This window comes from Scardinius erythrophthalmus (assembly GCF_964197995.2).
Source record: "Scardinius erythrophthalmus genome assembly, contig: HAP1_SCAFFOLD_482, whole genome shotgun sequence".
NCBI classification, from domain to species: Eukaryota; Metazoa; Chordata; class Actinopteri; order Cypriniformes; family Leuciscidae; genus Scardinius; species Scardinius erythrophthalmus.
The window spans coordinates 4,671-17,630 of NW_028296134.1; the positions used below are offsets into that span (position 1 = coordinate 4,671).

General features: G+C 37.4%; 1 protein-coding gene across 2 annotated transcripts; it reads right to left on the minus strand.

Moving 5' to 3' along the window:
* Nucleotides 1-1,261: 1,261 nt before the first annotated feature.
* Nucleotides 1,262-12,158, minus strand: LOC308686599 (uncharacterized protein). 2 transcript variants are annotated; one of them, XM_081395034.1, is made up of 18 exons: nucleotides 9,652-12,158; nucleotides 9,175-9,292; nucleotides 8,811-8,903; nucleotides 8,469-8,679; nucleotides 7,965-8,134; nucleotides 7,771-7,869; nucleotides 7,167-7,399; nucleotides 6,901-7,079; nucleotides 6,720-6,813; nucleotides 6,230-6,574; nucleotides 5,899-6,016; nucleotides 5,732-5,823; nucleotides 5,512-5,629; nucleotides 5,118-5,234; nucleotides 4,314-4,505; nucleotides 3,936-4,088; nucleotides 3,059-3,255; nucleotides 1,262-2,910 (listed from the first exon to the last, which is right to left on the minus strand). In XM_081395034.1, exons 1-17 carry the CDS (start codon nucleotides 9,751-9,753, stop codon nucleotides 3,059-3,061), a joined length of 2,631 nt encoding a protein of 876 aa, XP_081251160.1. In that variant the 5' UTR covers nucleotides 9,754-12,158; the 3' UTR covers nucleotides 1,262-2,910. The 2 variants fall into 2 exon arrangements, with proteins under 2 accessions (XP_081251160.1, XP_081251159.1); XM_081395033.1 differs by having other exon boundaries at nucleotides 3,059-3,261.
* Between the last annotated feature and the right edge of the window lie 802 nt (nucleotides 12,159-12,960).

A 12,960-nucleotide genomic window follows, 5' to 3' on the forward strand; every position in this document is an offset into this window, starting at 1 on the left:
AAATACACGGTAACAAATACATTTTATTGTTCCCACAAAAACAATGTACACAGTGTACATCCCAACCAATTAAAAAGTTGTACATAGAGTTGTCTACATACAAAACAACAGAAGAATTGCCTGTGTACATTTACAGTAAAAAATGTTGGCATCCATTGCCCCATTGAAGAGCTGACCTGTTGCTCTTTTATGCTAAAGCTCTGATTGTTAATTGTAAAACTGTGTGACGGGTGTTTGCCCATATGAAGAGTCAGTGTGCATATTTGAATGGCAGTGTGTTCCTTGTGAAAACAAGAGATTTTCTGCATGAAAATTGTGCCATAAGCAGAGAATTGTGTGTAGTGTTTTGAAAATGGTTTTAGAACTGCAATTTGAGTGTAAAGCAGGAATTGTCCTTGTAGTTTCGCAGAATTGGTTCAGGGGGTTCGTGAATGCGTTACATGTTGTGCTCATTGTGTCTCAAGTACCAGTATTTGTGTGTAAACAATTGAGAAAAACTGTAATGGAAGCGACGGTGAAGTGACTCTCAAGTTTGGCTGTACTCGTCGCCCAGCCTCCTTAGTCATAGCCTACCATGGACAAGAACATGGTCAACTAAAAAGGCACAAATCTCATCTGAGACTGCTTGTCTTTTTGCCCTCCCCCTTCTCCTCCCCCTCTCATCTTATCCCTTTCATCGATATATTGAAGGTTCTCGATTGCTGTGTGACCAGTTTTGACTCTTTGTGTTTCCTCCTGGGTGATTGTGTGCTAATTGAGCTGAAGCTGTGCTGAATGCTAGTGCTTTCTAAATTACAACATTGTGTACGGCAATGATAAATGAAGGGATATGTGTGTAAAGTTTTGCAGTGAAAGTTCAAGAAATCTTACTCATGTGTCAAAACTGGGGAATAGTGTTTATAGTTTGGGGAAAAGGGTGTGCTTTTTGATGAATGGTGTTATGGTTTTGAAATTTTAGGGTTAGGGTTAGTGTTTCAGCAATCGAGTAAAACTGTAACATGCCTTAACACACCTTAGATACACATTACTTATTATACTAGATCGATCTTGTTTAATTACAAGCCAGGTTGGTTTGAAAATAAGTAAAAAGACATGCATTAAAGTAATGAATTAATAATGCAGTGTGATGTTAAATTAAAAAAAATTCCACATATAAATACGTGATGTTTTTTTTCTCCAGCTATTGACTTTTATCAACCATAAAAATATAAAATCTTATTTTTCAATAATAATGGATGAAAAAGAAAAAAACATAAAATGCTCATCTTTGGAAATACTTTATTTCTTGTCTTTTACAACAATACTACTGAAAATACACCAAATGCATATTTGTCAAACAAGCCATAAGGCTGTATTTAAAAAACACTGGACTGTGAGGTTAAGTTCACTTGAAAAGCTCCAGCAGAAAAGAGAATCAAGTCATCTGTAATAATATACAATAAAGAATAATCATAACAAAAAAACAGTGTATTTTTCTGTTACATACTATAATGCATCTGTGCAGTAATATAAAATTACACAACAGTTATATCCTACAGTATAATACACTCAATCAAATAGCGATCCATAGGCAGCCTCTGAAAAAAAAAATGACATAGACAGACACAGACACTGCTGCTGCACCGCAGAATAAGTAAATGTGGAGAAATGCAAGTAATCAAGAATGAGTTTTTACATCATGGCCTAAATGTGATGATAAAGGAATGGTCATGAGGTCACCAAAGTCATCATGTGCTTACAAGATTTCATGGCAATCTGCACAATTAGACAATATCAAATACAATGTCAAATTTTACATTCTGGTCTAATGGTTGTGCTACAGGGAATGTCATGAGGTCAACAAAAATGACATGATTCATTGCTCAGCAAAATACAAAAATTGGTTCATAACATTTGTTGTATGCAAGTCAAAAGTTTGGCCTGATGTTGGTGCAAAAGGAAAGGTCACAGGGTCACCACAATCAAGGGGAGTCTCTCTTAAAAGAGTATGAATACACTACCCAAATATCATGTGAGCCCAGTAATTACATCTGGTAATATCATACATGCTAAGTTGACATTTTTGGCTAAGATTGGTGCACCTATACTGGTAGGTTTGTGCATCTTCATTGAACTGTGCAATGTGCTTACTAAATTTAGGACATACTAGCTTTGGGACATACTACTTTGTCATCTTAATGGACAGATCTGTCGCGTGCATCATGTCACCGTTAACTGCCCTGTCAATCATCTTGTTAAAATTCTCCATTCAATCTAATTTTATTTTCTACCGTTTCGGAGAGAAATGTAGTTGCACGTTGATCTGCCAGTCGTGGGTCTTTCATGCGGAGACTCTCCTCATGTGTTTGCAATTTGAATATAATGATGTAAAAGTTAATGGCTAAAACGTATCTTTACAAAAGTCCACAATGCATCTGCAGATGCAATATAATGTAGACAACACTGAATAAATACATTTTCGTCAGGTTAGATACTGATAATTAATCACTCTAACCCCTTTATCTAAACCTCTCTACATAACCGCTGGATTCACGCGTCCTCCATGTCTGTAGTTTTTTAACACTTTTCACTCGTGTTTGTAGTTCTAACCGAATCCTCGTCCAACGCGCGATGGGTTGTGGGCAATATTAGCCGTTATAGTGTGCATCGATCTGCACTTCGGATTCTGACCGGAAATAGTAGACCATCCGGGTATATTTGGAACACTCATTTCAACGATTTGGGACGTACTAATTCTATTTTCGAATGCTATTTAGGATGGATAGTATGCGAATTGGGACGCACCTACAGTTTGAATTTTCAACAAGATATAATGCACACAGATTTTGATGAGGTAAATCAGCATACTAATAATACACAGATATAGGGCAAGTCCATTTCCTTCAACACAGTCCTTCGTTCAGCTTCCATCTGGGGAAATACAGAAAACAATAATAAGAGGCTGAATTTCAGCTGTTTTAGCATAAATAAAATACACAAATAAATTACTAAGAATAACAGTATTAGGGGGTTATTCCAAAAACTAACAAACATACATATTAATAAATAAATAAATGACCTAAATTGTGTTTTCCTCTTCATCCTCACTGGTGTCTGGACTACTGAGGCCACTTTGATCTTCCTCTTCAACATGTAGAAGGACAGAGGCCTCAGGACCTAAGGCAGTCTTATACTGTTGGAGGACCACTTGGAACCTTTCTGACACCTCTGACAGTCTTCTTCTTAAGAGACAGCAAAGTCCCTCATTTCCCTTGTCTACGTCTCAAAATACAAAAGAGATTACATTAAAGACAAACTATGTTAAGATTATTCAATAAGGCCAAAGAACTAACCTATTAAAATCTACATAGCAGGATGGTTGCCATTTTTATGTGTATCGCTGACATGGGACCAGGCTAGCTTCTGTATAAAACGACTTGAGGCAACATGACGGCTCACTGAGATGACTTTATGGAGGGAGGCCCAAAGCAGCATATAAGCGTTTTGTGCCCATGTCTGATAGCTGTTTTAAGTTAACAGTTTTCTTCTTCACTACAGTTATGCTGAAGTAACACATTGTGTTAGTTCCTGACCATCAAGGTTTTCTATGTTGACTGGAGGAAATAATAATAAGATTAATCTTGATGTTATGCTAACCCCATGTAACATATCAGGACACAAATTACAATGGTCAAAATTCTTTTGTTCATTTACGCTTTCAAGTAACAGCCATAATACAACATATCTGCACATCTTTCAAGCATCAATCTTTACAACCTTACTGACTTGTTACCATAGCTACAGTAACAATTGTAATCCCCATTTTATGTATATCCCAAAGGACCACGGCAAAGAGAGCCATAACCGTTCTACTCCATCCAAGTTCTGTGACTGATGTGTTTTTTTGTATGTTTTTTTTAAACACATTAGATGGACAGGGTTTTAATTAAACTTACCCTCCTCAGCCAACTTGTTCTTGAGAACCATTGCCAGGCTCTGCAACCACGTGCAGTGTTGTGCCATCTCCAACACCAAAACGCTTGTTTCCTCATGCAGTCGCCTTGTTAACATCACTTGGTCGTGCACTCGTTTCTTGATCGAAATATTTGCTAAGAATCAATAACAGTTACATGTATCCATGAGACAATCTTGCATAATCACTGCAAACATTGACTTTTTTTTAATCAAATCGATACATAAGAAAACTGAAAATACACCATTAAACTAAATTAATATTACAACACTCAATATGTAACATGCATGCCTTAGTTCAGTATACTCTATAAAGCAGAACTGTAAATAAATTCCTGTGAAGCATCTACAAACAGACATACCACTGCCATGAACCTCCCACGGCCATATTTGAGACACAGTACTCTCTCCAGTTAGGGAATGCTCCACCACAGCTACGTCAATGTTTGTTGCCGATTCTAGTACAAGATCATTGTATTTCTGTATCTCCTGAAGAAGGAGTTTTTTGTCTTCTGCCAGCTTCCTTCGAAGGCGATGGCGAAACTTGCTGCTGTCTAGAAAGACATGAAGTACAGAGGCAGAGGTTTTTGACAGAACTCTTCAACAATAAAAAAATTATAGCACCAAAAAATTGAAAAGCAAAGCTGCAGTTATTGAAAACATAATGAAATACAGTATGTGAAAATTATAATGTAGACTGACATGGGAAACAAATTGTCCAAGGTGTAACATTTAGGGGGGAATCTATTTGCATGATTTTCATGATTGCCTGAAAATAATAATTGTGCATTAATTAATTTAGAATTGGCAGTTTTTTATCTAAATACGTTCCCCTTCCACGGAGGCCTCTATGTTGCACCTCCATGTTCCTACAGTAGCCCACAACGGACAAACAAACACTAGATAGTACCTCTCACATTTTCTCGTCGGCTACCGTAGCTTGGAAAGATAGAGGTGAGGGAAGCTGGTTGCAATCGTCAAACCTCACTGATAGATGCCACTAATTCCTACCACTAAATCCTACAGACTGGTCATTTAAAGAACAGAATTCAACGATTGAGCTGAACTGTGCTACTACACTTATTTGCTAATTCCATGTTGGTGGAGTAGGATGCATACAGTAGCCTGAACTTATCAACCTATTATATTATATTATATAGTTATACCATTCTGACGGTAGAGGGTTCGCTTCCGGTGCCTCACACTAAGGTAGAGCCCCTCAATTGACTGCTGAAGTCCTCTGTGTGTGGTGCCTTGACTGGCACGAGATGTATCAGGTGTCTCTGTAGAAGATATAACGAAAGCAAATTCACTGTTAAAACAACACAGAACCGTTTCTCTGCTTGAATTTCATGTAAAACCTTTTAATCAAACTTATTTAAACTTTGTATGTGCACTTCCTGCAGGAAACTGGAATATACTAATAAACCTGACATCATAAATGTGGCATCACATTAGATGATGATCAACCTACTATTTTTTGCTGCTCTTTAATATCAAACATAAAATTTAGATTGTAGAAAGGGATGTTTGTTGTTTCTTTTATCTGGTCATGCTTACCACCAGCTGCCCATTCCTTTACATCAGATAGCCACTGTGACACCACTTCATCTGTGCAATCTAGCTCTGTTTTTAGGTCAGCTAGCCTTGCAGTCTCATCATGGAGTCTCTGACAAGTCTGATGAACAGTGTTATACAATAATAAGGATTAAAACTTGATTAACAACAGGCCAAGTAAACACAACAAAAGGACACACAAAACAATTAATATGAGACTTACCTTCACATATCTTGTGGAAAGTGCCTGATGTAAAGAGATATTTTTTTTCTCGTTCCACCCCATTGCATGCAACGTAAGCATGTCCACCCGTGCTGTTGAAAGCAAATAATGAGGTTATGATGATCAATCTAAAAATTTTTTACAAGAATATTGCAAACTCCGGTCACCTGCTTTGGACATATATTTGGTCGTCAGGGCACAACGTGAGAGGTAGCTGTTCACTTGCTCCACCTCCTCACCAGCGGTAGTCCCTGCTCCTTCCTGGTTCCTGCCACTCCAATTAATCTGTTAGTAAAGGGTGGAAGAAATTCAATTTAATTTTATTTATATAGCCCAATATCACAAACCACAATTTGCATCAAAGGGCATTACATTCCATGCAAGAAATGGTTATGCAAAAACACAAGATAACATAGTGTAGCTTAACTTATATTTAATATTATTAATGTGCTTGTAAATATTACAAATGTACATAAGATGCCAAAATATTATACACACCTCACACTTAGTAGCATGGGCTCGAGCATGCATTACACTGAGAAAGGGTTTCATAGTGGTCAGTTCCTGAAGAGCAGGAAGGACACTAGCAACTTTCTCCAGGTATGGCCAGTATTTGCATGCCACGTCCATTGCGAAGAATTGTGCCTTGGCTGGCATGAGCTCCTTCTGAAGGTACAGAGGGTAGGCAAATATCTCCCCCCTGTACATATTAAGGGCTTTCAAAAGGAACCCATGGCGACACACAGCAACCTCCATCCCCTCTTCATCCAATTTTGAAGCCCTCCTTGAAGTTTCCCTCGCTGCTGTCCACTGGGAGTCCCCACATGTGCCTCTTCCCTGTGTCTATGAAACACAAAACAAACACGACAAATCAAATAAAAGCAATGGTGTCATTCAATATATGGCATTTTGATTTTGTAATTGATATGCAGGAGTAATTGAAGTGGGGGTTACGTTTATTATTGTAACAACTATTTTGTCAACTTGCATTTTTCACTGCTTTCTGTATGGTGTCGACAAATCTAGACACCGCGCTGTCTTCAGCCACAAAGAGCCCCTCAAAAAAGCCAGGATCATCAGAGCTGAGGAAGAAAGAAAAATAGAAAATCCATTCATGAAATATATGAAGTAAGAAAATAAATCAATAAAAAGACTGGAAGAAAGATCACCTTCCGTTTCGGCGAAAGCGATATAGCTTTCTGTTTCCATCTGCTGAAACAGCCAACATTTCTGGTGTGCAGGCTGGGCAGGTGAAAGGAGCACTACAGCAGAGCTGGTCTTCCTCAAATGATGCATACGAAAGCTCTAAGAAGCTACGCTGCAGTGCATCGCCGTTGATAGATCCAGACTGGAAAATATATAGAATGAAATAGTATTTTGATATTGTCTGCTTATGGAATTTTTTTTATAAAATGGTAATAACATTTACACTTACTCTTCCTCCACACTTAGTGCGATGTTCCAGCAGCTTTGCGAAGGCTTGTCTGGAGAATCCCGGAGAGATGATCTTGAGTTCCTGAAAGGAGCTCAAGAGGTCCAGTGTATAAAGTGTGGAATTGGTGACGGAGGCTGGCCAATATCCACTTCTTAGGAGGTCTTTAAAGTCAGGGGTCCACTGCTGCTGGCATGTTTGACATTCATACAATGGCTGATGCAAGTCAAAACGCCCTTGGAACAAAAAAAAATAATTAAAAATATAATACACATTTACCACATACTTAATTTTACAACACTTAGTTCATTATGCACATTGTGAATGGTTAAGAGACATTGCGCAAGTTCCTATAATCCCACATTTATATTTTCAAATTCACTAAATTCCACACTGCTGTGTTGATTGGACATCATGCTGGAAAGATGCTAGGACAAAAAAAAAAAAAAAAACATCTGTCTTTGTTTCAGTTAATAACATTACCATGTGCTATTCCATATTTCTGTCACTTCTGCAATTGTAAGCACAATGCCACAGCACAATAGTGTGAAAAACATCACATCTACAATATATATATATATATATATTTTTATTTTATTTTTTTTACCATTGATGGTAATTAAAATCACTGGTTTGCCTGGTAACACAGTGAAGTTTGTGCCTCCACAGGAGCAGTCTGGCACCTTCACAGTTGGCAAAATGCAAGCTGGCAAAAAGAAGGAAAACCAATCATTTAGATTATCTGTAACTGTCTGCAGACACACATTGAACAGCAAAATTAAAGCTTTCGTGAGAACGTACCTTGCTCATGGGTGCAATATCCATCCTCCCCTTTAATGATGCATGTGGTCGGAGGAATGGCTTCAAAAAAACCACGAATCATGCATTCCCTGTTGTGGAGTGGATGTTTTTTGTGATGCAATACATCACAGTCCCCACAGAACCACTCCTCAGGAAGACACTCCCTGCACCTAAGGAGAAAATTATATATATAAAATTAATATTATAATATAATACATTATTATATGTTATATGAATAACTCATATAAAGTACTGTACACTCTATTTAAGCTATTTACCTTTTACTAGGTTTGATTTTATTGTATAGGATTGCATAGTGCCTCAGTGTTTAGCACTGTCACCTCACAGCAAGAAGGTCCTAGATGTACTTTTCTCATTAATGTGTTTTTCATCTGGGTATCTAAGTCTTCTCCCATCCCAAAAGACATGCATCTTAGCCTATAAAGCAGGGCACTCTGCAAACCTACCCTGGGTAATTGAAGTTTGATATTAATGAAAACCAACCTAATAACAGCAGGCTCGTTGCAAAGGCAACACAGGGGATGACCAACAGCCTCTATTGAAATAAGGCATTTTAGGTGGTATGGTCTTGCTTCTTTCCAGCGCTCAGAGGCTTTCTGCTGCCGAAAAGACCATGATGATGCAGAGCTACTTTGAGGCTGAGCAGCAGAAGGACATGACGCCAAAATATCAGAGAGCCTCTCCATATTTTTTTCTGTAAAGAAAATCCAAAAATAAAGCGGTAAGGGATAATTTAGATAAGGAACAATTAAAAGTCAACTGATCAGTATTAGAATGAACACTTTTTTTATACTGTGCAAGCTTAAATTAATCACTGTGAATTACCAAATTCCCCTTGAGGATTTAGTTTTGTTGAGATTGCAGTAAGTGGAACCTCCACACTGGATGACAGGGAGCCCTCAACCGTGGGGTATGTGGCTGTAAAACAGCACATAGAAGAATAAGAACAAGTTAGGCTATCACACTCTATTCTTGTTCTTCTTTTCAAACTATATACTAAACAATTTATGAAATCAGACATATTTTTGTTAAGTACTTGGTAGTGTCTTCTACAATAGTGTCACTAATGTTTTTTTAGTTATTTGAATATCTTAAACTCTCAATAAACAATTACAGTGTTCTAATTTGAGTTGGTCCAACATTATCATTGTAAATTCCTCCTACAAATGTCAAATAATTCAGATATAACCTGTAGCGGAGGCATGGCGTCGCCCTCCTCGCCTCCCCCTCGGCTTACCACGTCCTACAGAGTCCCTTTTAGAGGTGTGTGGAGGGTCTCGTACACGTTTCCTCTCATCAGCTGCTCTCTGTGTATTGGAGTGAATATTTCTTGTAAGACTGATGTTGATAAAAGTACGGTAACCAAAAGGCAGGTAACTTGTGAAAGGAAAACACAACATAGTGTGTTAGTAAGGTGTTGAACAGCTTAAATGAGCCTTGGAATAGATTCTCCAAGTCTCTGTAACTCAGAGGGATGGAACTGCATATACTACTATTATTATTATTATATTCCCTTATTAACACGTCACAGAACATGGCAGGATGCATCATGCAATATACCTGTATAAAATCTTCTGCACTCATCATTCTTACATATTCCTCATCACGTTTTACTTTAATTTATGTTTGTTTTTATAAAATGATTGAGGTGTACAAAAACTCTAACCTTGGCTTCAGCTAGAATGTGTTCATGTTTCAGCTCCAGAGCCATGCGTCTCCCCTCTTGGTAGTGGGGATCCTTTGAATCAAGTTTATGCTTGGTGGCCATTGCAATGCAGTCAGATACAGACAGACAGTCAGATACAGACAGACAGTCAGATACAGACAGACAGACAGACAGTCAGATACAAACAGACAGACTGACAAAGATGGGTAAGACAGACAAGTAGTGCTAGACAAAGACAGACAGGGAGGAAAGAAAGAGCAATAGATAAAGACTGTGAGATAGATAAAGATTGAGGATGAAAGAGAGGATGTAAGATATAGAAAATAATGAAGAGATAGAGGTTGGCTCTTAAAAGTGCCTTTGGGTTTTGAAAATCAGGTTCGGATAGGTTCGACAGGTGATATGTTTGACAGGATCTGCATGGAGAACAACAGAAAATGTTAATTATGTAGTGTTGTTGATATAAGATTTAAAAAGTGTACCCTAATAGTGAGTGATTCCCATTTTCTTGTAAATGCTTAGGATAAATAAATACAGATTCACGTTGTTTCTATTTCCTGTGCTACTGTTAAAAGTCGCGTAAGTTAACATTTTTTTTTAAAGGCGCGTAACATGTGCCTGGGGTTCGCCATAAAGGCAGCGTTATGTGCAGTATAACGTTAGACCAAGTGATAATATTGTTATTACTAACACATTACAGTGACGTTGAGTGTGAACCACGATGATCGAGAGAAAATCACATCATCTAAATGTCCCCAATTACTATTCCCCCAATAAATTCTCAATAAGCAGTTACACGTCCAAAATATATGTGGACTACATCATGTGGACATGATATATATATCACAACATGTTTTTTTTATGTGGAAATAGGCTAACGTTACTCATAATTTTATTTTGTATATATACATCTACAGCTATATATCTAGGCTTAGAACATGTTTTTTTTTTTTTTAACTCGTAATTTTCTTCATTTTGGACGTGTAAATAATGCTTATGAATTCATCTTGCTTATTAGACTGTTGTAAGCGACTTACCGTGGTGGAATCGCGCTGGGCAATGGTTTCTGCGATGGTCGCACACAGTGACGTGTTGCACAAAATTGCGCCAAAATATCAATCATAATTAAAAGTACAGTCTTAATATTTTATATCCGTGCTCAATTTTAAAGGGGTCAGCATAAATGTCCAAGTGAAGGAAAAACGAGTATGTAGCCATTACATTTAAACACATATCACTTCCCAGAATACATCCATCTCTTTGCGAAAGGATATGTCCATATAAAGTAATATAAACATTTCTGCAGTAGGCTATATAATTAATTTATTACAACTGCATAAACAGTATTGAGATGAAAGTTCTATAAAAGTAGGCTATTCTTTTTTTCTTTTTTCTTTTTTGGGGCGCAGAAAAAAAAGAAAAGTAGGCTCACTATAAGCCATTGCAATTTGAAATAACATCGACAATTATAAAATATCCCACAATAAATTAAGGCATGTTTTAAGCCTACAGCAAATATGCAGTCCTGCAATTATGTCGTTTTAATGTAGTCCACAATAATATAAAAAAGAGGAAAAATCGTGATATTACCGATTTAGAAAAGGGTTTCAGCTAGCTACCCTCAACGTCGGCTTATGGACGTGAGGGGGAAATTACCACAATATGTGATCGAAAATTATAAAATATCCCACCTAAATGAAGGAATGTTTTAAGCAAATAGAAAATATACCGTCTTGTAATTATGTAATTTTAATGTAGCCCAAAATTATATAAAAAGAGAGGAAAAAGAGTTAGGTTTAGGAAAATAATAAAAGTTCAAAATTCAAAGATGAGTGATTTGCACTCAAATCTATCGGACGACCCTCTCCGTTGTCAAGTGACGAATAGGGGGTACCCTCAACGTCGGCTTTGGACGTGAGGGGGAAATGACCAAACGGCATAGCCTATGCTGAGCCTATGTGACGAATAGGGGTGAGACCATGTTGCAAAGAAAGACGTGGTGCAGGCACGAAAAATACGTCCCTTTGAAATACATTAGATTGAAAGTCGTGCTGAGTGACACGAAAAAAAGAAGGAAATTCGTGCCTAGGGACACGAATCAATAGATTCATGTTGAGTAGCCTATACCGAATATAAAGTAATAAAAACGAGAATTAAAATCACCTGATTAAATGTTGTGTAATGTAGCCCTTAAAGTCTGCAAAATTAATAACAATTGAGAAAAAACTATAGCCTACTGTGCTCTCGAAAGAAAAACGTGGTGCAAGCACGAAAAATATGTCCCATTGAAATACATTAGATTGAAAGTCGTGCTGAGTGACACGAAAAAAGGAAGGAAATTCGTGCCTATGGACACGAATCAATTTGTGCTGAGTAGCGTACCGAATACAATACAACGAGGATTAAAATCTCCTGATTAAATGTTGAGTAATGTAGCCCTTAAAGTTTGCAAAAGGAATAGCCAAACATTTGAGAAAAAAACAATAGTGTGCTCTCGAAAGAAAGACGTGGTGCATACGCCCCATTGAAATACATTAGATTGAAAGTCGTGCTGAGTGACACGAAAAAAAGAAGGAAATTCGTGCCCATAGACACGAATCAATTTGTTTTTGAGTAACCTACCGAATACAATACAGAGATGATTAAAACCACCTGATTAAATGTTGTGTAATGTAGCCCTTAAAGTCTGCAAAATAATAACAATTGAGAAAAAACAATACTGTGCTCTCGAAAGAAAAACGTGGTGCAAGCACGAAAAATACGTCCAATTGAAATACATTAGATTGAAAGTCGTGCTGAGTGACACGAAAAAAGGAAGGAAATTCGTGCCTATGGACACGAATAAATTCGTGTTGAGTAGCCTACCGAATACAATACAACGAGGATTAAAATCTCCTGATTAAATGTTGAGTAATGTAGCCCTTTAAGTTTGCAAAAGGAATAGCCCAACATTTGAGAAAAAACAATTGTGTGTTCCCGAAAGAAAGACGTGCAAGCACGAAAAATACGTCCCATTGAAATACATTGAATGTCGTGCTGGGTGACACGAAAAAAAGAAGGATATTTGTGCCCTTGGACACGAATAAATAGATTAATGTTGAGTAGCCAACCGAATATAAAGCAATAAAAACGACGATTAAAATCTCTTGATTAAATATTGAGTAATGTAGCTCTTAGCAAAATGAATTACAATTGAGAAAAAACAATACTGTGCTCTCGAAAGAAAAACGTGGTGCAGGCACGAAAAATACGTCCCATTGAAATACATTAGATTGAAAGTCGTGCTGAGTGACACGAAAAAATAGGGAA